Source organism: Hyaena hyaena, unplaced genomic scaffold, assembly GCF_003009895.1.
Source record: "Hyaena hyaena isolate Hyena2069 unplaced genomic scaffold, ASM300989v1 scaffold_44, whole genome shotgun sequence".
Taxonomy (NCBI): Eukaryota; Metazoa; Chordata; class Mammalia; order Carnivora; family Hyaenidae; genus Hyaena; species Hyaena hyaena.
The window spans coordinates 3,901,010-3,927,826 of NW_024080676.1; the positions used below are offsets into that span (position 1 = coordinate 3,901,010).

Here is a 26,817-nt window from a genome sequence, read left to right on the forward strand (position 1 = left end):
CTCAATGGAGAGCAATTTGCAGTTGGGCAACATTTATACAAATTTAAATACACATTTGGAGGGTTTCAGCCAAGTACTTGTCACCGGGGGGTGGAGAGTGAACCTAAACTTGGCTCCAAACCCCATGCTGTTGCACAACCCTGGAGCTGGAGGAGGCCAGGGCCAAGGCCAGAGAAGCCCCTGTCTACACGCTAAACAGACATTCAGTTAATACCCATGAGTACAAGTAACACTTAACTTTCACGGTAAACTGGAAGAAATTATATAACATGCCTCTTTTATGTATAAGGAGACTGTGGCTCAGAGACATTAAGTTTCTTGCCAAAGGCCATACAACTACTAAGTGGCAAAGCCAGGCTCAAAGCCAGAACCTGCCTCTTTCCTTACAGAACTTCTGCCTCCAGCAGCCCCCTCTGTCCCTTTATGCTGCCGTCGAGAATCCCTAAGCTCTGGAAAAAGAGGGACCCATGTTACGCAATGTTGATCCTTAAAAAAAATCTATTGATCCAATGAATGAATGGTCTAATCCTATCTGGCCTTTGCAAATAAAGAAGATGCTGCCCTTTCTGTGCACAGAGGGGAAAAAAATTACAAAGCAGGAAATGAAGGGGTGAATTTCAGGAAAATACAAATATTCAGTCCATACCAATGGGCAAAAAACAAAAGCAAAACCAAAAACACTATTTGTTTGGTACATGCAAACATTGCTACATAAATGTTTGTTTTCTGGGCTCCTGGGTGGCTCATTCAGTTAACATCTGACTTCGGCTCAGGTCATGGTCTCATAGCTTACGAGTTAGAGCCCCGCATGGGGTTCTGTGCTGACAGCTCAGAGCCTGGAGCCTGTTTCAGACTCTGTATCTCCCTCTGTCTCTGCCCCTCCCCTGCTCTCTCTCTCTCTCAAAATAAACATTAACAAATAAAAAAATACATAAATATTTGTTCTCCACTGAGAACTCTGGTTCATATCCCCAGCTACACAGTACAACTACCTGAGTTTTTTAAATATCAGGGACCAGTATGCATCCCAGGCAAAAGGACGCTGCATCTCAGAGGGCGGTGGTGGGGCTGAGCATCTGTGATTCCTACCCCCCCCACACCCCCTGCCATCTCCCTGCACCCCCCCAGCACCACCATTCCTCTCCTGTGCTGCCAAGGTTGAAAAACCACAGGAAGAATATTTCCATATTCCATTTCCATTTCCATATTCCATTTTTTCCATTAAGTAATTTATTCACGACCAAATGCTTCAACAGGAACTTTGCTTAAATTTTTACTAAGAGACCTTTTAAGATAGAAAATACTGACACCAAATGGTGACAACTAGGACTTCCACGTATGGGGCAACCATCATTGGAAATGAAGCTCCCCTGTCCGGCCAGTTCACTGAACTACAGTGGTTCCCAGGGAAATTGGCTTGTTAACCACACCACTGATGGGTTTTACTTTGCAGCATTTCACATACGTGTGTGTCAGGATTCGCCCCCAAGAAGCTGGTATTCCTTTTCTGAGGAATCTCACATCCATGCCAGGGGCTGCCCACTGCTGGTCTGTACTTTTAGTTTCTTATTTACACTGCCTTGCCTTTCCTTGCCCTACTGTGTGGATGTGTGTACGTACATAGGCATAAGTTCATGTATCAGGGTGCAGCATCACTTACCTTATGTTTACAGAGAAAATGTGAGCTTTGTAACTTTGTCTATAGAAGACCTGATTTTCTTTCTTCTTGTTGCAAGGTGGGACAAGAACTATTTAGTCCCGTCTAGCCATTTGAGCCCAACTGAAATTTTCCGATTAGTTAACCCACTTTTTGCTCAGGTAACTCCAGGAAATGTACTACTTCCAAGGTGGCTCCTGGATATAGGAGAAAAGCATGCGGTCATGTGCCTTTGCGGCACTGGGGAGCACTGTCTCGCATGGTGGTGACAAAGTGGAGCTATTACTCAAAAGGTGACAGTGCCTTCTCCCAAAGACCTGCTTGATGCCACCTGGTAAGTGCTGGCCAGAGAGAGTTTGAGTTATCCAGCATGTTGAGGGAAAACATTACACAAGTTAAAAGTAGTGGTTTCATTTAACAAATCCAAATATCAAAAGGGAGTAAGAAAGGAATCTATGGTTCCATATCTTTTGAACTTTATATGAAGGAAGACAAACTGGAGTTAGTGATGGCAGCCGTCCACAGTGACCATCCACAGTGAAATCTTAAACCAGTAGTTGCATCAGCCTCTGCTTGCCTGGGACAGAGGCGGGTCCCTGATTTCAAACTCAGGTAGTTGTGCTATGTCGGCAGGGATGTGAACTAAAGTTCTCAGTAGAGAACAAATATTTACATAGCAATGTTTCCATGTAACAAGTAAACAGTATTTCTTGGTTTTGCTTTTGTTTTTTACCCATTATTGTGTCTCCCCAAAACTCACATGCTGAAGCCCTAAACACCAATGTGGTGGTATTTGGAGGTGAGGTATTTGGGAGGCCATTAGACATGAAGATGGAGCCCTCACGAATGGGATTTGTACCCCTGTAAGAGAGACAACAGAGACACAGGATCTCTCTGCCACATGGAGACATAGTGAGAAGGCAGCCAGCTGCAAAACAAGAAGGGGGTTTCTACCAGGAACTATACTGGCCAGCACCTTGATCTTGGGCTTTCTAGCTTCCGAACTGTGAGAAATTAATTTCTGTTTTTTAAGCTGCCCAGTCTATGGTATTTTTATTATAAGCAGCCCAACTGACGAAAGCATCCACTGTGTCCCAGGAGACTCTAACCTCTAGAATTTAGTGAAGCTTCCTTCCAGAGCTGTTGGGCTCTTCTTGGGTTTTTCTGGAATTCTCCCTCTTCTCTCCTCGTGTTTTCTCCCCCAAGCTTTCTGAAGCAAACTCCAGCTGTAATTCTTTATGCTGGAGCCTCTTCTGCCTTTTCTGATAGAGCTCAGACATAGGTTTATTTCCTCTGAGACTAAGTGACCCACCACCTCAGAAAACTTTTGAAATGAACCACCATAACAGCATAAAGTTTGTACAAGTTAAAATATCTTGGTGAAATATAATCACACCATTTAGCACATGAGGAGAAACTAAATGATTGTCTCTGTAATTTTAAAACACTGAATATGAACTTTTGTTATTTTTAGAAAGTAAAAATTGCTCACAAACCCTTATGAAAAAAGATTACTATGTCAAAAGTGAGGGCCTGCTCCCCTCCCCTTAAATTATTCTCTTTGAGAAGCACACATTCCATATAAATTTCTCCGAGTTGTTGCATCCACCTCAGAACTGAGTTTCATACCACATTCACCAATGTGAGGTTGTTTCTATAGAGCTGAGCGGTTGAACCCCTTTTTCCTCCCAGGTGGTGATAAAAGACTTTCACTTCCTGGCAGGGAATAAAAGGGTTGTGGCCGCATCCCCAGCAAAACCAGCCTTAGAGAAATGGTTTGGCACAAACACTTGTGGGCCTGAGCTGTTCTCTTCTGTGTCTTATCCTCTAGATTCCCACTGGCCTCTCTGGATGGAAGCAGAAAGCTTCATAAGTCTGTAATTAAGGACAATCACCTGTGTTCAAGGATGAGTTCTATGCCCCAAGGGTATACAAAGAGGTCAAGGATGATCTCTTTGATCATCAAGAAGGTTATGACCTAGGTAGGTAGGTAGGTAGTTAGAAGACAGTCAAAATACTTAAGTGTCTAAGGTGTGTTCTTAGGCCGAGTTCCTGGGAAGCTGATCCTGAAATGCATGCAGGAAGCTGATCGGGGATGCCCGTGGGGTCCACATATGTTGGGGATGAAGGAAATGAACACGTCAAGAGACTAGTTGTTCCCCATTGCAGACACAACACAGGCCTTAGCCAATCCCACAAGATGTGCTGGAGCTGGGGGTGCTTCAGAGTTGTCACCCCTTGAAACAAGATGGTCCGGCTTTCATGACCACCCCCCCAAGCGGCTGTCTCCAGGGAGGGTCCCGCCCGCAGGCCAGGTGGCTCCCTTTGGCAGTGAGCCATCAGGTCACAGCACTCCCTGCAACAGAGGAAATGTGTGCCTCTGAAATTAGGGGGCTGTAGGCAGCACAGCAGGCAGCCACAGCAGGGGGGACATCTGCTCCGGTACTGCTGGTAGCAGGAGGGGGCAACAGTCCATTCCTAAGGGACAAGGAGCATCAGGGAACAAGAAGCATGTTGCTGTCATCAGCCTCTGCTGTTCCTACCCCTCTAACCTCAGACCATCTCAAACCCCTAGAGTTACAAACACTACAACAGCATAGAAATGCCCCCCCAAAAATAAAAAGAATAACTGCGGGGCACCTGGGCGGCTCAGTTGGTTGAATCTCTGACTTCAGCTCAGGTCATGATCTCATGGCTCGTGAGTCCGTGCCCCACATTGGGCTCTCTGCCCGCTCAAAGCCCGCTTTGGATCCTCTGTCCCTCCCACACTAGCTGTCTCTCTCTCTCTCAAAAAACAAAACAAAAAGGTAAAATAAACATAAAAAAATAACTGAACAATTCAACTGACTCTTTTCAAACCATAAAGGCCAAACACATTTCAAATTTGGTTTAATTCTGCAGTTTTACAGTTTTGGTTGTGATCCTATTGTTCTCCGATTCACTGTCTAAATAACTGTGAGATTCTTTTCAACATTGTTTCTTCACGATTTGCCTCTTTGCCTTGTCCCGCTTACTGCCAGTCTCCATCCCCACGGCCAGTAGCTTCTTTCAGGCCTTTGACCAAATGTCACCTCCTCAGTGAGGACTTCTGATCATCTCCAGTAAAATTGTCACCCCCACCCCATCCATTCACTTTCTTTCCATAGCACTTACCATCATCTGGTCTACTCTAGTTCATTATTAATTGTACGTATTGTCTGTTTCCCTTTAATAGAGTGTAAATTCCATGAGAGCAGGGATAGTCTGTTTTATTCACTCTGTTTTCTTAAATGTGTATTTGTTTTTGAGAGAGAGCACGTGGAAGTGGGGGAAGGGCAGAGAGAGAGAGGAGAACGAAGGATTGGAAACAGGTTCTGCATTGACAGTAGCGAGTTCAACATGGGGCTTGAAATCACAAATTGTGAGATCATGACCTGAGTCAAAGTCGAACATTCAACTGACTGAGCCACCCAGGTGCCCCACACTCTGTTTTCTTATTGAGTGTAAGAGTGCTTGGAACATCCTAGCCACATGATAAATATTGGTGAGTGAATGAATGAATGGATGGCTCCAGTTTAAACTTTTGTCAGCTTCTCCCCCCGCTGATCACAATGGTCTCCCAGCTGGAGTCATGGCTTTGGATCTGCACATGTGCGAGGTGCCCCTCTCTGACCACTCTACCCTTCCCCACCGGGCTGACTTGATCCTGCTACTGTCCCACTCAGAAGCTCTTCCCAGTGCCAACCCAGTGTCAGCTCACGCGCTGGGCATTCTCAGAGACCTGGCCCACTCCTCCCTCTCCCTCCCTCCCCCTTCACCCTGGTGCAGTGAGCCCCCTCCTCTGTGAGCATCATTCTTGCCCCTCCTCTCCCCTCTCTCCTTCTAATTCTGCCAGCAGGGATCGTAAGAGGTGCAGGTTGAATACCCTCCAGGTGCTCCAAAGAGTGCATGAGAATAGCTGTTGAGGACTTCATAAAGCCTGACACCCTCACAGATGGCCGTGATGGCTATTCTATCACAGCATATTCTATCCAGCATACTGTGCTCATATCATAAACTTCTTGATGTCCTGAAGGTAGGAGCTAAAGAATCAAGCTAAATTTTCCTATTTACTAGAAATGAAGCTCATCTAGTGACAGACCACGTGGCATGGTGGAGGCCGCTAGCGCCCGCTGACAAAAAACAAAGGCTAAATGTTCTGGAACTTTGCCTTCCAGTGTCTAACATTCACATTCTCCCGGCCGCCTGTCTGACCCCAGGGCTTATTTGTGGTGTGTCATCTAGAGGGGACAGAGAGGTTACTAGTTATCTCACAAACACCATCAAGGTTGACAAGGAGAGAATTTTAAGAGTCTGGGGAGAGAGATGAAGGAGCGGTTTGGGGAGTGTGAGCAAGTAGGTTCTGTGTTAGGCATTTTGATTAAGACCCATAAGAGGAACCTGAATGGGCCTGGCACTCGAGAGAGGATTGGGTTGGAGATAAAGATCTGGAGATCATCGGCTACTGGCAGTGCTGGAGGACTCTCCCACCAGGTGTCCAGGGGCCATAACTGGGGCCCCATCCAGTGGCCATCTAGCACAATCATCAGCTCCTGTCGCTCTCACTTCATTCAGGCTTCCTTTGGCTACCCCAGTTCAGTCTTCGATTACCTCCACCTAGATTATCACCATTGTCTCCTAATTTCTTCCCTTCCACTCATCCCATTCATGACTGCCTGATTCATTTTCCTAAGGCACCGTTTAATCACATTCTGACTTTGCTCAAACAGCTCCCAATTCTTTGAAAAGAAAATCCCAATTCTCTTTTCAAACTCTCCATTGAGGCAAGTACCTGTGCTTTCTCCCCTCCATGCCTGATATGCATGTTTTCAGCCACCAGTTTGTGCACAGCTGGAGTTTAATAAATAGTTTTGAATACAGATAAAGTTACAGATAAGTGGCTGTTTCCATCAATTTCCTTGTTCTTGCCATCCTTTCTCACTTTGTAGAGAAAGGCAAAACCCCCTCATAACTAAAATGTAGGGTTTTCTTATATTTTCTTATATTTATTAGCATGAAGCTACAGGTTGCTTCTCAGTGGCAAGAAACAAAGTTTCCAAGATTTTTGTCAACAGGAAACTCTTATAGGTTTTCCCAAGGAGGTACTTCTAGGCTCCAGAAAACATTTGCTGCCCCAAAACCAAACACAGCTGTTTAGGCAGCAGAGGAAGCCGGTGCTCGGTAAAAAACCAAACCAAAACAAAACCCTGCCCGCACATTTGGGGATGGCAGAGTTCCCAGATCTACAGCTTGAAATGAGTACATGATACAAGATATTTGATATAGAAAAGAAAATAAAACTACCGGAAGCAGAAGTGTTCTCTCTCAAACGGAATTCTTCTAAAGCACAAAAACAGAGCAACGGGACTCCTACGGATAAAAATAATGTTGTTGATGGGAAGAGACTCACTTCTCTATCAAACCAGGGAAAACGTGCAACCCTCTCCTCCTCCCTCCACTCAGAAAGGTGTCTAAGAACGATCATAAGGATACCAAGTATCGCCCATAATGGAAGAACAAATCAACATTAAGCTAGGAAGGGCAGCCATTGCATGGGAGTGTAACAGTGGCAGTCAATGACTAGATGTGTTCCTTCAGGCCGGCTGGCACTAACTAACTACTCAAGCCCAGAGCCCCAGGTGTATCCTCCAGCACCTGGGAGTGGCAAGGTGAAGGTGAAGGTAGAACAGGGCCAAGCACCCCTCTGGGCCAGATGTATGTTTATGTTCTCTTGTTCCTTCCTTACAATGTGATGAAGTTGGCACCACAATTGCCATTTCACAATTAATCTCATGGGTTGAGTGACTTACCCAAGGTCACATACCTGCTGAGTGGCAGGTGGTTACCAGGCCTAACTCCAGGCCCCCAGGCTTAGTGCGAATGTAGCCATCAACACTTGTACTCGACAAGGTGCCACAGGTGTTCTGGAGAGCAAACAAACAAAAATACAAGCAAACTGGGAATACATTGGGCTAAACAAAATTTAAGAGGCTTCTTGACAGCAAGTCTTCTCGAAAACCTTAATGTTCTAAACAAATTGTATACAGTTTGTCTGGCTTTCCTAAACTTCATTCACTACGGAACTTTTTCTTAATATTTACTTATTTTTGGGAGAGTGCAAGTGGGAGAGGGACAGAGGGAGGGGAACAGAGATCGGAAGCAGGCTCTGTGCTGACAATCTGGCAGCAGCAGAGCCCTGACCACGTGACAGCAGCCAGCTCAATGCGGGGCTCAAACTCATGAACTGTGAGATCGTGACCCGAGCCGAAGTTGGGCACTCAACCGACCGAGCCACCCAGGCACCCCTAATTCACTACAGAACTTTTTGTTTTGCCTAGAACATTCAGGAGACTAGTGTTCCTGGGAACCCATGTTGGGAATCATTGCAGGGCATTCCTTTGGTCTCTTTGAGATCCTGAGTCTGTTCTTGAGTGGGCCCGACACCACTTTTGGAAGAGTCAAGGAAAATCAAAAGGGCAGTGGGAAGTACTGAGAGGATACCTCTCAAGTGTGTGGGGACCCAGGAAAAGGACAGGGAAGGACAGCGGAGGGAAGGGGAACAAGAAGGCTGAGCTGTTGTGATCACAGTGACACTTCTGAGGACTTGTTGCATGCCAATACCCTTTGAAGTGCTTATTTAGTCCTCATAACCACCAGTAAAATAAAAATCATTATAATCCCCATTGCACAGATGAGGGAATGAGGGACAGAGAGGTTTGGTAACTTGTCCAAAGTCACACAGCTCATAAATATCTGGGTGTTGAACTCAGGTAGTCTGGTTCCCTAACAACTATATTGTAGTTGCTCATTTTGGAGAGTCATTTAGTTGGGAACTTCTAGGGTAGAGAAGGGCAGTCATGGCAGAAGATTTACATCATAGTTACCCAAACAACACAGAAGCTTAATAATACTAATAACCACATCAACTTACATTTGGTTTCTAGCTTATTCTACAGTAACTGGTACCTGCTGAACAAGGTGTTGTGTTAGGTGCTGGGGGCTCAGACCTGAATGCAACCTACATGACTCCTGCCCCCGCTGAACTTACAGTCTGGTGGGAGGTACACACAGGGGATTAGAGCAGTACAATACAGAATGACACGTGCTCTTATGGGAAAAGAGACCCAGAAGACTGTGCAAGCAGGGAGGCACCTGACCCAAATTTAGGACAGCCTTTGACGCTTTATACAGGACTTTCCCCCCTATATGCCAGTTGAAAGGAGGAACAACTGGTATGGAGGTGTTTTAGAGAGATCAGATCTTCTCATCCCCAGGACCACACCAACAGCTTGGAATTCAAGGAAGGCCCTAGAATGGCCTTACCACTGTACAGTATAGTTCTTCTCTTGAGCTTCTCGTGTAGGAAGGGCAGGGCTCTGGTCCTCCATAAACTCTTCCGTGGCTTTAGTGCAGAGGCAGTAACATCCCATTGACAGGGAGTCTCCAAAATTAATCAACAGCTTGATCCTGGGCATAGCAGGAAAGGAAAGCTCCCCTCAATTCCCCTGTGCTCCCCTGCATTTCCAAGCCCTGATGCACTTAGGTGGGGCCATGTGACTAGTTCTGACCAGGGCTATGACCAGCAGTCATGTGTATCATTTTTGAGACAGAGCATTTAATTGCTAATCCATGACCCCCAGTGCCCTCTTCTCTGCCACGGTCACCAAGGCAACCTCGTAGTCCAGGTGGTCCAGGTACAAAAATGTGAAGTTTCCATCAGTCTGAGTCTTGAGTGAAGGAGAGCCCTCTACCAAAAAGTATCATGGGAGAAAATAAACTTTTGTTGTGTTAAGCCACTGAGATTTGGAGCTGATTGACCCATATAATGGACCAACATGTGCTCAACACCTGGTGCAAGTAACTCCAGAAAATGATGGTTCAGCAAGAAGAAATTTCATTAATTCCTGCCATTAGCAGCAATGCCAGTGAGAATAACAATAACAATTGACCTTTGTACAGTGGTTCATGATTTTCCAGGCACTTTCATGAGCATGATTTAATTTAATTCCTGAAATGACAATGAGACTTTGGTATACTCAGACCTGTTTTAAGGTGAGGCTAAGGGGTTCACACCTCCCTTCCCCAAGCCATGACAATGGCCTCAGCTCTCATAGCTGTCACCCTAGCACAGGGTACATGACACCACCAGAAAGGACCCTCAGAGGCAGGAAAAAGGATATAGAAGCCACAGATTCCCTCCCTAGAATCAGCTTCAGTAAATTATCTAAACCAAGCAGAATTACACAGCCCCGTCCATTCCCTAGCAGAGACTTGCCTGGTAGTGAGATAGGATTTTACACAAAATATAAAAGTGTTTATCCCTCAGCCCTGCATGTAAGGATCAGAAAACACAATCCACTGCTATTTAGCTTACTCTGAGTAACCTCCTACCTTTGAATCATAGCTTTCACTAAGGCCACATGGTGTCAACTCAAGGTAATTTTTGTAAGTTGTCTGTGTTTGTGGTAGCAAACCTGATTCATGTTTATTATAGAGAATTTGTAAAATACAGAAAAGCACAAAGACAAAAATAGAAATCATGCATAAACCCTACAACCAGCGATATTTACTATTATATTAGGTTTGCCACATATTTTTCTAGTCTTCTCTGTCAAAATTGATGTCATACTGTAACTACGTTTTGTACACTGATTTTACAATTATTAGATTGTGAATGTTTGCCCATGTTTTACGGTATTTCCTTAAGACTTGGTTTTAGTGGCTGCAAAATGTCCTGTCATACTTTATCACCTCCTGCTGTAATTGGGCATTTATGATTTTTTTAAGTCTTCTCTGCAATGTTGTGATGAACATCTTCGTTCATTCATATTTATGTGTCTTTCTTAAAAAATGGAAATGCTGGTTCAGGGGATTTGGATGCCTTAAAAGATTTTTTTGTTGTTGTTAGAGCTCCTTTCAGAAGGAGTATACCTCCCACAGTGTAGGTGGGTCCTCATTTCCTATGCCTCATTTAATTGGACAGTGTATCAGTTAGGGTCCAGCCTTGGACTTGGTCCCTGTAGTGCTCCCTACTGGTAGAGCCGAGCAGGGAGCCAGCTGACCTTGAGAAATGGTATTTACACAGTCCCAGCCCCAACCTCATAGAGCCCATCACAGAAAGGTAGACTTGGGGCTGATAGACAATAGCCTGATAACCAGACAGCCATCACCACATTTTAAATTTTTGCTGGCAATCTTTGCAATACCAGTGATTCAAAGCAGATTAAATAAGACATTGGTTAACATCATATTTTGTTGATTTAACAGTTTTCTAAAACATATAGATCTGATTTCAGATCAAACTGGCTCTTCTCTAAAAACAAAACATCATATTACTACCAAATGACATTTATTTGAAGTGCTTCCTCTGTGCCAAGCAGACAGATTTGAGTTCAAGTCCTACCTTGATCATTTCCTACCTATAACCATTTATTAGCTTTGCGATCTTCAGCAAGTTGTTTACCTCAGAGAAGATGCTAGCACCTACCAGACAGTGGTATTACGAAGATTGGTCAGCTAAGGCTTATAGGTGCTTGCCTTAACCACTTGGTAGATGGTCAAGAAATGAGAATTATAAAGTATGTTGATGAGAGATACTAATTTTTATTTTGCATATAAAGTTATGAAAATATCTTTTTATGGCAGTAATTCCCATCTAAAGATCATCCCATTCCATCCCAAAAGATCAAGTTTAGAGTTACATAATTGACTATTCTCCAGGCAAACTTAATTCATCAAAAAAGCTGAGATATATAACATTTGGAGTCTGAAGACCTGAGTTCAAGACCTGGTTTTGCCCCTTACTCTGTGATGTTGAGTAAATTTTCTGAACCTTGGTTTCCTCACTTATGAAATGCACCAACATAGCTAAAATGTCCATCGTGAACAGATTAGCACATAGAGCAACATGGAGAAATCTGAAAACACAGTTTTGAATGAAAAAGTGATCAGCAGAATGAGAAATTTAGCAGTGCCATTTATGTAAAATCAAAACAACTGCACACAACGTATAACACCCACACAACCTATAGAAATCCAATGTATTATAATGATTGCCTGAGAGAGGAAGAGAACACAATCAAGTTGAAAGGTTAAAAAGGGATAAAAAATAAAAGCAAGAGGGGCCTGAGTGAATAAATTAACAATAGATAGATAGATAGATGCTAACATGAGAATAGTGATGCTTCTCTACCTTCTTCACAGGGTTATTCTGACGATCTGGTAAGATTATACATAGGAAAGCAAAGATAATTTACTGTTTCCATTTTGATCTCCACATGGAACAAATGAGCTGAATAGAGATAAAAATTCTCCATTGCTCTTCAGCAGGAGGCCATCACCAGGGCAGGGCCCAGGAAACCCTTCCCTGACATCAGAGTCTGCCAGTAAGATGACATCAGAGCTCTTCATGAAGGAGGGCAGGCTCTCCCTCACTTCTGGAGACACCGATTGATGGCACAGGCAGAAGCATCAGAAGCCTCTTCCCATGGATCCTTTGCAAATGGCCCACTCAGGCCCTCGGAAGAAGAGGCCCAGGCAGATGGGTGCCTCAATGCCCTTTCCTCCACATGACATCAAGTTTCAGGATTTGGTTCTCTATATTTTGGAGAAGAAAATGGGAAGCACCCGCAGAGCCTTCCTCATGGAGCTGGCACGAAAGAAAGGATTCAGAGTTGAAAATGAGCTCAGGTAGGACATCACTGATTTCATTTTGTGAATAAGCAGGGCTTTTATGAACAGTTTCTTTGGAACCCAAAGAACTTATGTCTTCCTCACATACACAAGAAGTGATATTTCTACTGGGAAAATAGGTTTGAAATCAAAGAACACATTCAAGCCAACTAAGTAAAGGAAATAAGATGAGTGGGGACTGATACAATTATGTTGAAACTAGTTGGCACCAAAAAATAAGGTGATTTTTTTTATTTTTCTGTTCTTTGTTTTTGTTTTTCACCATTATGAGATGAGGTATCCAGGGATCATAACAGAAGCCTAATTGGAAAATTTAATGCAGAAACTACTCAATTTTGTTTCTGATCAAATTGAACAAAACACTATTGAGTTCATTCAAAAAATTCAGCTATTCAGGGTGCCTGGGTGGCTCAGTCAGTTAAACGTCTGACTCTTGGTTTCGGCTCAGGTCGTGATCTCATAGTTCATGGGTTCAAGCTCCACATAGGGCTACGCACTGACAGTGCAGAGCCTGCTTAGGATTCTCTCTTCTCTCTCCCTCTCTCTGTCCCTCCTCTGCTTGTGCTCTCTCTCTCTCAAAATAAATAAGTAAACTTAAAAAAAATTTTTTTTTCCAGCTACTCTGTGGCAGAAAGAACGGTTTTGTTCTTTGACAATTAAGCTAAAACCCTGGCTGTGGTGAGGTAACCAGTGTCTGTGATGGGGTAGGATGGGTGACTGGAGCTGGCTCTCCACTGGCACCCAAATGTGGCCTTGATCATGCTTTTCCAAAGAGCAGTCCCAGTGGGGTTCGCAGAGCTAGGGGTTCTGGTTAAAAGTTCAAGGACAGACCTGTGCAGAGCTGCTAGATATGATGCTGAGTGATAAGTTGAGAGCCCTGACAAAAGGGCAACTCTTTGGGTCACCTACACTTGTTTGCTCACAACCCCACTCATCCCAGCAATTAGCTTTGCAGTTCTTCTAACTGGTTTCCACTGGATGGAAGAGAAGACAAAACAAAATCCAGAAACAAATGGTATTAAAACCTTCACCTAAGTAGCTCCAAACAGAATGGTCAGGGGGCTTGCAGTGAGTAAAGAATGACCAACACAGTTGGTTGGCCTTGTTTGTCCGAGGAATAGATTGACCACAACTTTCCCAGGGAAAAACTGTAAGAATTCTAAGTGAAAATAAATGTTTTATTTTAAAAATAGTCTTTGATATTTAAAAATAAAACTAACAAGCATTTCCTGCTGAAGAAATGTTAGCTTCATATTGCTAGAGAAATACATGTCAAAAGTCAGTAATATGATAATTTCCAAAATACTTATAATTCATATGAAGAGTCAATGTCACAGAAACATTTTATTTCTTTTTTTTTTTTTACTGAAATGTCCTTTTCGGAAATTCCTGAGTCTCCCTCCCATCTGATTTCTCTTTATATCTTCTCCTTTCCCCCTTCTCTGCCTCTTTTTTTTTTTTTTAGCCCCCTATTTCATTTGGGATGTTAAGCCCCAAATCTCAACATCTCTTCCATGAAATTGTAGATTTCATCTAATTGTTAAGTCTACCTATTCTTACAGACTTACATTAAATGTTCGAATTAGGGGAAGAAAAGATGACATAGGTAAAGAGGTTAAAACCCAGAAATTTAAAAAAAAGGAAATTGAAAAAGCAGAAATGAAAAGCCTTAGCAAATATGGAACTGCTTTTTGTGGTAAAGAAATCTGGCAAGAGCCAGGCAGGAAGGCAACAGCCAGATGGTCAAGGTACCACTTACATAGAAAGCTCTCGGTTGAAATGGCCATACTTCCAGCAAGGGCTGACTAGTCATGGGCGCAGCTACGAATACAGACATGGTGGCTCAGGCAGGTACTTGGGGAGACACAAGAGGCAAGTTTCTTCTTTTGGCAACAGAACCAGAGAGGCAGTTCTGTGCCCCGGATGCTTGCTGTGAAGGACCCAGCCCGGCTGCTCAGACAACAGAGGAAACCGTGCATGGTGGGCTAACTACTGCCAGGCGTGTGATGGTGGCCAATCTCCCAGGCTGACAGCCTAGAAGACACATTAAGTACAAACGTGTTCTATGGCACAAAAATAAACCACAGGAAGTAGAAGTCCTAGCTCTCAAACGGAATTTCTGTACAGAGATACATAGACTTTAATTGGGAGAGACAACATAAATTACTGCAGGGGAAAATCTCTAGATAAGAAATCTGGAGCCCTCCAATTCTGGCTCTGACCTTTTCCAGCCATGTAGGGGAGGCAAGACCCCCTCTCTCCTCTCTGACCTTGGTTTCCTGGAAAATAGTTTGTTCTATCTGAAGAAAGCACCAACTGTGATGATGGATGTCAATGTGCTTCGGTGAAAGAAAACAGTTATACAGATGTAAAGTGTGATTGCTTTCTTGGTAATTAGCTGGATCCATTGACAGTATAACCCTAAGGAGAGGAATTCTCTCTCCACAATATGAACTGGGTCAAATGATATAAACAAACAGAACAAAGACAGGAAGGAAAACCATCAAAATGTTGTTAGTGATTATTTTGTGAGGAAGGGGGTAGTAGGAAGGGATTATGGTTGCTTTTATTTTCTGTGTTTTCCAAATTCTTTACAATAAGCATATATTTTAAAAATAAAGTTAGTTTCTATAAGAAAGGATACTTCTTATTAATGAAGACTATCGCTTCCTTTTCTAGTATATAAGATTCCAAGAAGGAGAATATATATAATATATTCTGAAAATAAGGAGCAATCTCCATAGTTTCTAGCACATTCTTTGGCTGCCAGGAGGATTACATTTGGAGAAATATCTGATTCCTACTTTACCTGGACCTGAACACATAGCTTAGAAATGGTGTGCCTCGATCCATTGAACTATCTGGAGCTATTTCATTCCGCAGGATATGTGCACTGTATCCTTATATTTGGAATGAGTTTCACTAATATTATACATTATATTAACATTATATTTCAGAAGACATGCTATTCAACAACCGTAGGAAGTTGGGTCTTAAAATAGAAATCAGGGGGGATGTCAAGTCATCTGACACATCGCACATTCATGAAACAGATACTGAGTTTTATTCCATGGTCAATATCCTAAATTTTAGAGCAACCTCATAATCCTCAAATTAACTAGGACAAGCCAGAGAAGAATGAGAATCCAGTGCTTTCATGTTTTTATTTCACCCCCGTGGTTCTAATAGTTTGAGCTATTTTAAAACTCTGTCTTCAACCCTACTCTATGAACTTGTTACTTAAGCTTACTATGTCTTGACCTAAATCACTGATGTTGAAGAAGACAGGGCTGTGGCTAGGAAGGGTCGCTCTCCAGGGTGACACCATCCAGCAGTTTCACACTTGCGGAGTTCTGCTTTTGGAGCAGTAGAATCCCACTGGATGGCACTTTTGTCCTGCTTAAACATCCTTAATTTTTCCACAAAGTTATCTTTGGGAAGTATTGTCTGATGAAAGCAAGATGCACCCCGACCTTGAATTCCTCCTCCCTACACCTCTCTGCATCCAAGACCAAAGACCCCTGGAAGCCCTCCTAGAGGACAGAACTTCCTCTCTACAACATGGGTGGGATCCATGGGGTAGGGTTGGTCCCAGCTCTGCCACTTGGCTTTACATCTTACCTCATCCAATTACTCCTCTCTGTCTCCACAAGGGCAAGGGCACCTTGGGGGCCATCTTGTAGACCTCATTCTTAGACCTTTGACATTTTTCTTATACATAGTAGCTTCAAGAAATATTTGCTCAGGGGCTCCTGGGTGCTTTGGCGGGTTAAGTGTCTGTCTTTGGCTCAGGTCATGATCTCACAGCTTGTGAGTTCGAGCCCCACTTTGGGCTCTATGCTGACAGCTCAGAGCCTGGAGCCTATTTCTGATTCTGTGTCTCCCTCTCCCTCTGCCCCTCCCCTGCTTATGCCCTGTCTCTCTCTCAAAGATAAAGAATAAAAACATTTAAAAAAGAAATACTTGCTCAAGGAATAATTTAACTGATGAATATATAACCAGCCAAAGGAACTTGTGATTACCAAGATTAATTTTTGTAATTAAATTTTTTTTCCAATGATGCACCAGTATTACTTCTGCAATCAGCAAAATGATAAAAACTTTATAAATTCAAGGACATGCACTGTAAGCTCCAGTCCCTTTCTGGTCCAGGTTACAAAATCCATGTTTCAAAATCTGTGGATTTTAAATTCATGTTCAGGGGCGCCTGGGTGCCTCAGTCGGTTGAAGGTCCGACTTCGGCTCAGGTCATGATCTCCCAGTCCTTGGTTTTGAGCCCCACGTCTGGTTCTGTGCTGACAGCTCAGAGCCTGGAGCCTGCTTCAGATTCTGTCCCTCCCCTGCTCATGATCTGTCTCTGTCTCTCAAAAATAAATAAATGTTAAACAAAATTTTTTTTAATTCATGTTCATAATCTCATTTAAGGTTGGACCAAAAAACCCCCACAAGGCAGAACCCCTTCAGGCTTCAGTATATCAGGGCTGGAAATAGTAACCTATCTACTAGTAATAGTATGAGTGTGAGTTAAAACCAAATAAAACTGCTTTGATTTTTCTGTTTCAGGGATTCTGAAACAAATCAGTTGCTAAGAGAAATTGGTGGGAGGGTTTTTAAATGGTATTCAGCTCAGTTTAACTGTAAATCACTATTTAAAGTCGTAATGTATAAGATAAATCCTACATCAGGCGAGAAGAATCAGGAATGACCTCTCTGGGGAAAGAAAACAATTTTAAAGACAAACAGAGACTTTTCTCTACAGCACCGTTTCTCAAAATGCAGCTCTTGGGCTCTGGGGTGGTCTTAAACTACAGTCGTTCCAAAGAGAAACAGGGTTGATTTTCCCTTTGCTTGCATCTGGGAGGGCTTGGGATTTCTTCAACATGGTGACAAACACATGACTTTTGATGCATGCTGGGTCATAAGGAGCCCTGAGGCTTCTCTTGCTCCCTGGATCTGCTACATGACCTCATGTAAGAAGCTGGAGTCCCTGCTGAGAGAGGCCACATGAGGGTGCTCAGGTGGGTAGCGGCAGCTGAGCCCATCCTCCCCGCCATCCTAACCAAATGCCAGATGTGCCGAGCCGTATGGAGCATCACACTTCCACTGGCACCATACCCAACAGCTGCCTGAATTCTGAGTTCGTGACCCACACATTGTGAGTTATAATAAAATTGTTGCTTTTTTAAAAGTCTTCCAGTTTGGGATAGTTTGTTATGCACTGATGAATAACCAGAGCTGACTATGACAGAGTTACCAAGGGTGCATAGTCCTGGGCTCTAGGTAAGATTTACTGAATCTGAATCTTTGTTCAAAGGGCCCAGGCATCTGAATTTTAACCCCCCTTCTTGGATGTCTCTGGTGGACACTAGCATTCAGTTCCTTTAGAGCTACTGATTAATCATTCATTTATTCATTCCACCAATGGTTTATCTATTGACTGTTGCTATGAATCTGGCCATGTGCTGGGCACCAGGCATGCTTATCAACCAGATTATAATCAGGCAGGTGATAACACTGTCCCTACCTTTAGGGATGTCAAGGACCAAGCCAAGCACATTTCAGTTCAGCACTAGTTGAAGGAGAAGACCCTGAATCTTTTTCCCTGTGGGAAGCTGAGGGACCATTCCTCATTCAGAATTGTTATAATTGGTCCATGCTCTCCCAAACCTAGTCCAAGGCATTAGTGACTGGCCCTGGCTATGAAACTAGGTGCACTTGAAGAACTGATTTCACTGACTTTTCAGGAACAGCCATCTCAACAGAACCTTAGAACCTTTGGAAGAAGCTGGGGGTCACTGCCTGAGGCTTCTGTCACCTTTATTTTATGTATGTATGTATGTATGTATGTATATATGTATGTATTTATTTTAAGTTCAGTTATTCTGACAGTGAGAGCACAAGCAGGGGAGGGGCAGAAAGGGAGAGAGAGGATCCCAAGCAGCCTCTGCATTGCCAGCGCAGAGCCTGATGTGTGGCCATAACTCATGAACCACAAGATCATGACCTGAGCTGAAACCAAGAGTTAGTCGCTTAACCGACTGAGCCACCCAGGCGCCCCCTTCTGTCACCTTTTAGTAGAAGGAGAAAGCCCAGGACTCTGGGGCTAAGGCAGGTACCATCTCAGCCCCAGCACCAGGTTTTGCCCTTGAAAATGACATTCATGTGTATTTTTTTCCCCTGCGTAGAAAGTGATGATAGAGGGTTCAGGACAGAAAATGGGAAAATACAGAAAAAAAAAAAAACTTAAACAGCACCTCACTCAGGGGTCTAACCACAGTCTAGTGGAACGTTAAGAGATTGCTTCAGTCATGCACAGCTGGGTTTCAATCCTGGTTTCACAGAACCTCCACAAGTATTGGTTTTCTCTTCTGAAATTATGTATCACCCACTTCGTAAGACTCTTGTGTGGATTAAGCAAGAATGTGTGTGTGTGTGTGTGTGTGTGTGTGTGTGTGTGTGTTTTCTAACAGTCTGGCATATTTCTCTCTGGCCTTTTCTTGTGGGTGTGCCTGTACAGTACATTGTTTGTAGATCCTTACACCGCTCCCCTCCCCGGCATACCCAGGCATGCTGGCTGTCTCTGCTAGAGGCGGGGCCATGTCCAGAGATGTCCCTGGTTGGAGAGACGGCGGTGGTGGAGCAGGGATGGTAGGGGCGGGTGGCGAGGGTACTGAACTGGAAGATGAGCACCGAGGCGAGGCTCGACCTCAGCACATCCGCCTCTCTGCGGGGGTTAAGAAAAACTCAGAGCTCAGAGAGCCTGACGGCCTTCCTGTGGCTTCTAGTTGTGGCAACTGCTCTTTCAGATTTTCTGGGGCAGTTTGCACGCCTTGCAGTTTTATTGTGGTCCATATGCTGTTGGACATAAAATACCAAACACAATTCTATGCAGCAGCAGGGACAGCGTGACCGATAGGAAGTGGCCTATAGAAAGTGCTATTGCATCTCTGTTTCTGCCCTTTGGAGGGGATCGGGGTTTGTTATTATGATGATACCCTTCCAGGTGTTCTTCCTTCTGTGAAAAGAAGCAGCACTCTTGACAGCCATGGGATAAGCACAAAGTCACAGGGGGTAGTTCTGTTTAGCCCTGCACACAGGTTTTGGATAAAAATAGAACAAGGATCTAATCTGACTCCACCAATTATCAGCTGGGTGAATTTTTTAACATCTCCAAGGTCTCTTCTCATTTTAGATGGGGGTGACATTACCTATCTCAGAGAATTACTGACAATTAAATGAGGGAATGCATGAAATGTGCCCACCATAGTGTCTGGCACTCAGTAATATTCCCATATTATTAATATTTCCAACATCGGCATACTCAGAGCAGATAGGAAATTACTCTACCAACAAATACACAAAGAGCTGTCACAGCACAACGCAGAGAGACTGTCAGCAGAACACATGGGATGCAGTGGCTGGAGAGTGAACAGATGCATAGAGACAGTGAACAGTCTGCAAAGGGCGCGTGACAAGCCCGACACAGGAAGCACGTTGTAGTCCAGAGCCAGGTGGCCATGAGGAGTCCATCGACCGGACTCAGGCAACACAAAGAGATGGGGGCTGTAGACCGGGCTAGAACAGACCTTAGTGTTTCCTGAGTGATTTGTAGTGAAGGACCAGTTTTCAAAAAATTCAGATCAATGTTTTTATCAAAAAAATTTTCAAACCACAGTAAGCTACTGTGATGGTGCGGAATTACCATTCAAGGTTCTAAATGGTGACTTTCAACTTCTGTGCTTATCTTGTGAGCACAGAGTGCTTACCTTGTGGCCAGGAGTCTGGAACTCTGAGTAGCTCTGTGTGAGTGGCTGAAGAGGTCCTGTTTGATGCCGTGTTTGTATTCTTTTATTATTGTTGTTGTCGTTTTGTTTGCTAATTGCTTAATGAGCAGGAGTTGGTAGTTTAAAATAGAGTCTTCTTCCTTGGGATGTTTGGCCTGTCATTTGCAAATATGCTTATATTAGCTCTGTGAGAAATGCATGTGGCTCTCACCCAATAGTGTGAGCTCAGACAGCACCACACGGCCCCAAGTAAAGCAATAGTGGCGGTGGGGATGATAGGAGAGTGGATGGTGAGGGGCCTGAATTTGGAAGTTGAGCCCCAGGGCTCCTCCTCAGCACACCCTTCTCCGCCTGAAGTTGAGACAGGGCCTTAATAATAATGATAAATATCATATTATAATTAATAATAATATAATAATGAAGTTTCCCACCAAAGGGCAGAAGTCTAGATGGAATAACGCTTCCTTTGTAGCTTTATTAATCCTTTCGTTGTCTTCTTAAAGTCTTCACATAAACAACCTTTCAAGAAGCTTGTTATAAGGAATTTTTGGAATGATGTGGACCTAGAATAGGGACTCAGAGAGCTGCCTTCTCCCAACTGTTGTCAGATGTGGTTTCACCACGATGCACTTCTGCTTGGCTCGCTGCACATCCTGCCGTCCAGATGGTCTCAGCTCTGGCCTCCAGCCCCCAACTGTCTCCCCGCGCCAGACTCAGATCCCACCTGTCCACCGGACATTCTCACTTGGACCTCTTGCCATCCTTCAGATGCAGCATGCCTGAAATAAATTTCATTTCCACTGTCCCCCAAAGAGATACACCTTCCGAAACCACTATGTCTACCCAGAGTGCTCTTACCTTATTGTGATAGATATGGGAGAGTGATAGTTGTCTGTTCTCCACTTCAGCTTTTGCAGGTGATCTAAAGCCAGAGGCCCTGCTCATGTCTCTTTTGCCTTCCTTCCTGGTGCTACAGGAGCTGAACTGGGTTAGAATTATCCAGCTCCCAGCCCTCCCACCCATCACTCCCCCCTCCAAACCACTGCATGGACCAGATTGGTGTTTTTAAATATCACAGTGATGCCATCACTGTGTCCTGCTCACAAAACCCTTCATGGTTCCACAACCCCAGTAAATAAGATCCAACCTCCTCAACCAGGCTTCTAAGACCTTCTATAGCATGGTTATATATTTAACATGGTTGTATAACATGGTTGCTCCAACCAACACAGCCATGTCTATAACTACTTTCCAACATAAACTCTTCACTCTGATCCAGGCCATTCACCTACTTTTCTTCTGGTCTCTGAACCTTTTCTTCCAGGAGGGCCCAAAGTTCTATTCTTCCCCATCCATCAAGACTGGACACAAAACCCTCCTTCCACAAAGCCACCCAGCCTCTTTCAGCTCACACCAGCTCTTTTCCTTCTCTGCACACCACCTGCAGATCTTGTCCATGCCCCATGTCTTGTCATAACATACTGTTAACCATCTGTTTCACATAAGATACTAATATCCACAAACTTCCCTTTTCTTCTTTGCTGCCCGACTTCCTACCACTACCACCACTGCTACCTCTACCACCACAAAAAACCTGGGCTGTGAATATGACAGTCAACCAAAAATCACCCAATGAATCCCAGAGTCAACCAAAAAAGGAGAGGGAGCAAGAGGAAGTCAAGGAAGGGCAGTAGAAAAGAGAAAAGAATTCTACTTTTCTCTTGGATGTCTAAATATGCATCTTGCTGTCTCCCAGATTCATAGATTATTTGAACTGAAAAGAGCCTGAAAACACATTGGTCCCAATGATATGACGCTGGCTGGGAAGACTTATTAAAAACTAGAAATAACCTACTTGACCCAAAAAAAAGATAATCAGAAAGGATGAATACCATTTACTAGCTGTGTGACTTTCAGAATGTCACTTAAACTCTGTTCTTCTGTTTCCTCATTTTTGAAGTGTGAATAACATAACACATACCTGAGGAGCTTTGTGAGTATTAAATGAGATGATGGCTGCCAGGTACTTGGATGGTGCTGAAACATGGTAAGCGCTCAGTGATTAGAGGAAAGCTTCCTGCCTATCCTCCATCACAAGGCTGCGCTTTGAAAAACATGTAAAGTAACACTTCCCCAAAGCTGATCACCATCTACTAATGGGCTGTGAGATCAATTTAATGGGATGTTAGAAGCATATCTATGTGTATCTCTATTTTTATTTTAGGTCATGATATAAAATGTACTTCTAACTCTGGGTCATAGACAGTTTGAAAGACACTGGACTAAAGTTCTCTACAAATAAAAATGAAATGGCACACCGAAGCCTCATGTAGAGTGCTTGGTGCTACTTTAAGAACAATTTCATCTTCCGTCATCTCTGGACTTTGGTTTTCCATTGACACCACAATTCTGTTAATGTTTTCTTAATTTTCCTTGTGTCTGACATGTAACATAGACCACTATCGCTACGCGAATTCATACAGATTTCCCTTTCATGGAGGCCTAAATTATCTGTGCCTATGGTCGGGTATACTATGCATCTTTCTTCATCAGATGGAATGTTCTGAACACTTCAGAGAAAGAGGAGCCCTTCTCATTTTGAAATCCCCTTCAGGGGCACCTGGGTGGCTTAGTCAGTTAAGCGTCCGACTTTGGCTCAGGGCATGATCTCATGCTTGGGCTCATGAGCCTGTGTTGGGCTCTGTGCTGACAGCTAGCTCAGAGCCTGGAGCCTGTTTCGGATTCTGTGTCTCCCTCTCTCTCTGACCCTCCCCTGTTCACCTTGTCTTTCTCTCTCTCTCTCTCTCTCTCTCAAAAATAAATACAACAGTAAAAAAAATTAAAAATAAAAAAAAAGAAATCCCTTCAGCTGGTAACTTTGTCTTGCCTCCTGCAGTGATTCCGTTACCCACATTGTAGCAGAAAACAACTCTGGCTCAGATGTCCTAGAGTGGCTGCAGGTACAGAATGTCAAAGCTGGCTCACAGCTAGAACTCCTCGACGTTTCCTGGCTGATAGAATCCATGGGAGCAGGGAAACCAGTGGAGATGACAGTAAAACACCAGCTCGTAAGTCCTATGGTTAATCTTTGCCCTTTGCTTGATGACTAGGCACATGGGCTATAGAATCAACAGACCTGAGCCTAAACCCCGGTGGTCTGCTTACTCCCTGATGACCCTGGACAAGTCACTCAGCTTTTCTGAGCTTCAGATTCCTCCTCTATGATAGAAGGTAGCAATAGAAACTACCTCACAACATGGTTTGAGAATTAGAGTAGCATACGTGTAAAGCACTTACCACTGGGCCCGATCTATGGAAGGCATCTAATAAATTTAGCTATTTTTATGGACAACACTATGCACAAATGTTTCAAAATGTGGACACCCTGATGTTCTGGTAGCTAGAAAAGTAGAGGCTTCCGTTTTTGTTTTTTTTTTCTGACTATGATCATCCATAAAGAAAAACTAAAGAAAATTAAACTCTTAATTCCAAGTCCTTCACCATTGATGCTAAAACCTTCAGGGAGAAGGTTCAGATCATGAGTACATAAGTTCGTGGAAAAGGAAAATGGTACTTAACTGATGGTTCATTTGCACGTTTATTTTTCTCATTGCAAAAATAATACATGTTGGGGTACCTGGGTGGCTCAGCTGGTTAAGCCTCCAACTCCTGATTTCAGCTCAGGTCATGATCTCACAGTTTGTGGGATTGAGCCCCATGGCAGACTCTGCACTGACCGCGTACAGCTTGCTTGGGATTCTCTCTCTCCCTCTCTCTGTTCCTCCCCAACTCAAAATAAATAAAGAAACTTAAAAAAATACAATACATGTTAACTATAGCCAATTCAAATATTAGAGATGCATATAACATAAAATTTGGCTCTCCTATAATTTTATCCTCTCCAGGGACAATTGTCATCAAACTATCTACAACTTTTTTCTTCATAATATCTATTATTATTACTATTGATTGCTATTAAAAACTGATTCTCCTGCATTTGTTTAGGTGAAAAAAGACTATTCAGCTAGCCCGAACCCAGAACCCCAGATGACTTCACCACTTGTAAAAAAGATCTCGCAGTACGCATGTCAGAGAAGAACCACTTTAAACAACTTTAACCACATATTCACGGTAAGGGGCTTTACAACACTCCCCAGAGCAAATGAAGGGCTTGCAGCATCTTCCCATCGATCTGCAAACTCAATTATGAAATTTTCTGAAAATCTGGGAAAAATTTCCCCACACTCATTCACCCCCCGAGCCTGATCTCTGGTTCTTATTTTGGCCAAGAATGGATCTATTTCTGTCATAGAAATGGACAAATACAGTCAGAAATATATTTATATTCTTTAGAGATGGTAAACTACCATTTAATGAGAATTGTCACTTTGAAGCATAACACTTGTCAAAGGCAAATGTTTGGAAAAACCAAATACTATAATTAGTCCAAAACATAGTAAGAGCAAGTTACAAAGAAACAGCAATAATGGGTAAACAGTCTTTCCTGGGTAACCAGACAACTGAGAGATGGCGGACCTGGATTCCCACCTCTCTGACCTTAACTAGCTTGGGCAAGTCATTTCCTCTCTTTGAGCCTAGGTTTCATCCCCCATTCAACTAGAAACTAGCTAGATGGTCTCTAAGGCCCCACCCAGGCCTGACGTTTGGCAATTGTGTTGCAAACGACCCTAACAAGTCCACAGCTGCTTGCGCCTGGAGAAAGTAGTCAGGTTGTTAAAACATGTGGTAGCATATCAAATACAAAACTTCTCATTTCTAGACTCCCAGCCCCACATGTGCAAGGAAGAACAGGAAACTGAAGTACTGGGTGCAGAAGCGTGATGCCACCCAGCTGTAGCTACTTCCTGCTCTGCTAGAAATGCAAACGTGCCCTACCTTAAGCAACCCACCTTGGGTCTGTGTCACTGTGACCACCCCCGTTTGTTCATTCAACAAGCCCATGTTAAGTGCTGACTGTGTTTTACATACGAGCTGAGAGATGAAGGTGCCCAGTGAGCAGGCAGAATCCTGGACACAAGCTGGTGGGGAAGGCTGCGAGGAAGAGGGCAGGGTCATGCTGAGCAATGACTAGTAGGATGCAGTGGGCATGAGATCAGGTGTTGGTTAAATCACTCCTGAAAATCTAATGGCGGCAATCTCAAAGTTTCTTATGAAGCACTCTGTGACCGTCTTTTCAGTTCAGCTCTTCTCATAACAAGGGAGGGGTGCAAAGATATGGGAGACCCAATCCCACCCTTCAAGGAAACTGTCAGGAGGTGTTTCAACACTCAAAAAGAGCAAGAGGTGTTTGCAAGTGACTGCTAGGTCAGGTGCTCAGAACAGACCGAGTTTTGCTCACCCGGTTTCATTCTTCAGGACGCCTTCGAGGTGCTGGCTGAAAACTATGAATTTAGAGAAAATGAAGCCTCCTGTTTGGCATTTATGAGAGCAGCTTCTGTGCTTAAATCTCTGCCATTCACGATCATCAGTATGAAGGATACAGAAGGGATTCCCTGCTTGGGGGACAAAGTGAAGTGTGTCATCGAGGTAAGGGTGAAATGTGATTTGTCTTACTTCCTAATAGGAGGCAAGAGGGGGAAGGGAATGCAGTTCATATACAGATGTGGGATAGATATAGAGACAGGTAGATGGATAGATCCTATATACATACACACATACATATGTGTGTGTGTGTGTGTGTGTGTGTGTCTATGTGTGTGTATGGAAGGGGCAGGGAGACAGGGAGAGAATCTCAAGCAGACTCCACACTACCAGTGCAGAGCCTGATGTGGGGCTACGTCCCATGAGATCATGACCTGAGCTGAAATCAAGAGTCAGACACTTAACTGGCTGAGCCACTCCAGGTGCCCCTAATAATTTTTTTTAACGGTTTTAAAGTTATATTTGAGACAGAGAGAGAGAGAGAGAGAGAAAGACATGAGTGCAAGCAGGGGAGTGGCAGAGAGAGGGAGACACAGAATCCAAAGCAGGCTCCAGGCTCTGGCCTATCAGCACAGAGCCCGATGTGGGGCTTGAACTCACGGACAGTGAGATCATGACCTGAGCTGAAGTTGGATGCTTAACCAACTGAGCCACCCAGGCATCCCCTCTAATAATGTTTTCAACTGTCCATGCAGGAAATTATTGAAGATGGAGAGAGTTCTGAAGTTAAAGCTGTATTAAATGATGAACGATATCAGTCCTTCAAAGTAAGCAATTTTACATGTATTTATTGAAGATAGTTTTTCAGTTAATCCTATTACTTACTCTAAGTGGTTTACCAGCTTGGGCTGCTGTAACAAAATGCCACAGACTGGGTGGGTTAAACAACAAATATTTATTTTCTTATACCTTTTCAATGGGCCTTCACATGACACAGAGAGAGAGAATAATTTCCATGGTGCCTCTTCTTAGTAAGGCACAAACCCCATCACAAGGGCCCTACAGTCATGACCTCATCTAAACCTAATTCTCTCCAAAAGCCTCATCTCCAAACACCATCACAATGGGGGTTAGGGCTTCAACATCCGAGTGGAAGGGGGGCACAATCAGTCCATAATAGTGGTCTAGGAAGCAGATGCCAAAATAAATATGGGTGCGCGAGCTTATTGCCATGTTATGGTGAGATACAAATTACCTTATATTCTAGGATCTGTCACTGATGGG

At 43.7% G+C, this 26,817-nt stretch overlaps 2 protein-coding genes across 3 annotated transcripts in view; one reads left to right on the forward strand and one right to left on the reverse strand.

Moving 5' to 3' along the window:
- Positions 1-14,183, reverse strand: part of BLNK (B cell linker) — a 101,940-nt gene extending 87,757 nt beyond the window's left edge. Inside the window, exons 1-2 of the mRNA XM_039230171.1 lie at positions 14,127-14,183; positions 7,486-7,599 (exon numbers count right to left, since the gene is read on the reverse strand). The gene's annotated coding sequence lies outside the window, so the exon portion shown is untranslated. The remainder of the gene's footprint in view (positions 1-7,485; positions 7,600-14,126) is intronic.
- The window catches only part of DNTT (DNA nucleotidylexotransferase), a 30,614-nt gene continuing 15,958 nt past the window's right edge, over positions 12,162-26,817 (forward strand). For both annotated transcript variants that reach the window (XM_039230167.1, XM_039230168.1), the window contains exons 1-5: positions 12,162-12,364; positions 23,048-23,231; positions 24,157-24,282; positions 25,528-25,698; positions 26,289-26,360. In XM_039230167.1, the coding sequence (XP_039086098.1) occupies positions 12,162-12,364; positions 23,048-23,231; positions 24,157-24,282; positions 25,528-25,698; positions 26,289-26,360 (756 nt within the window). The remainder of the gene's footprint in view (positions 12,365-23,047; positions 23,232-24,156; positions 24,283-25,527; positions 25,699-26,288; positions 26,361-26,817) is intronic.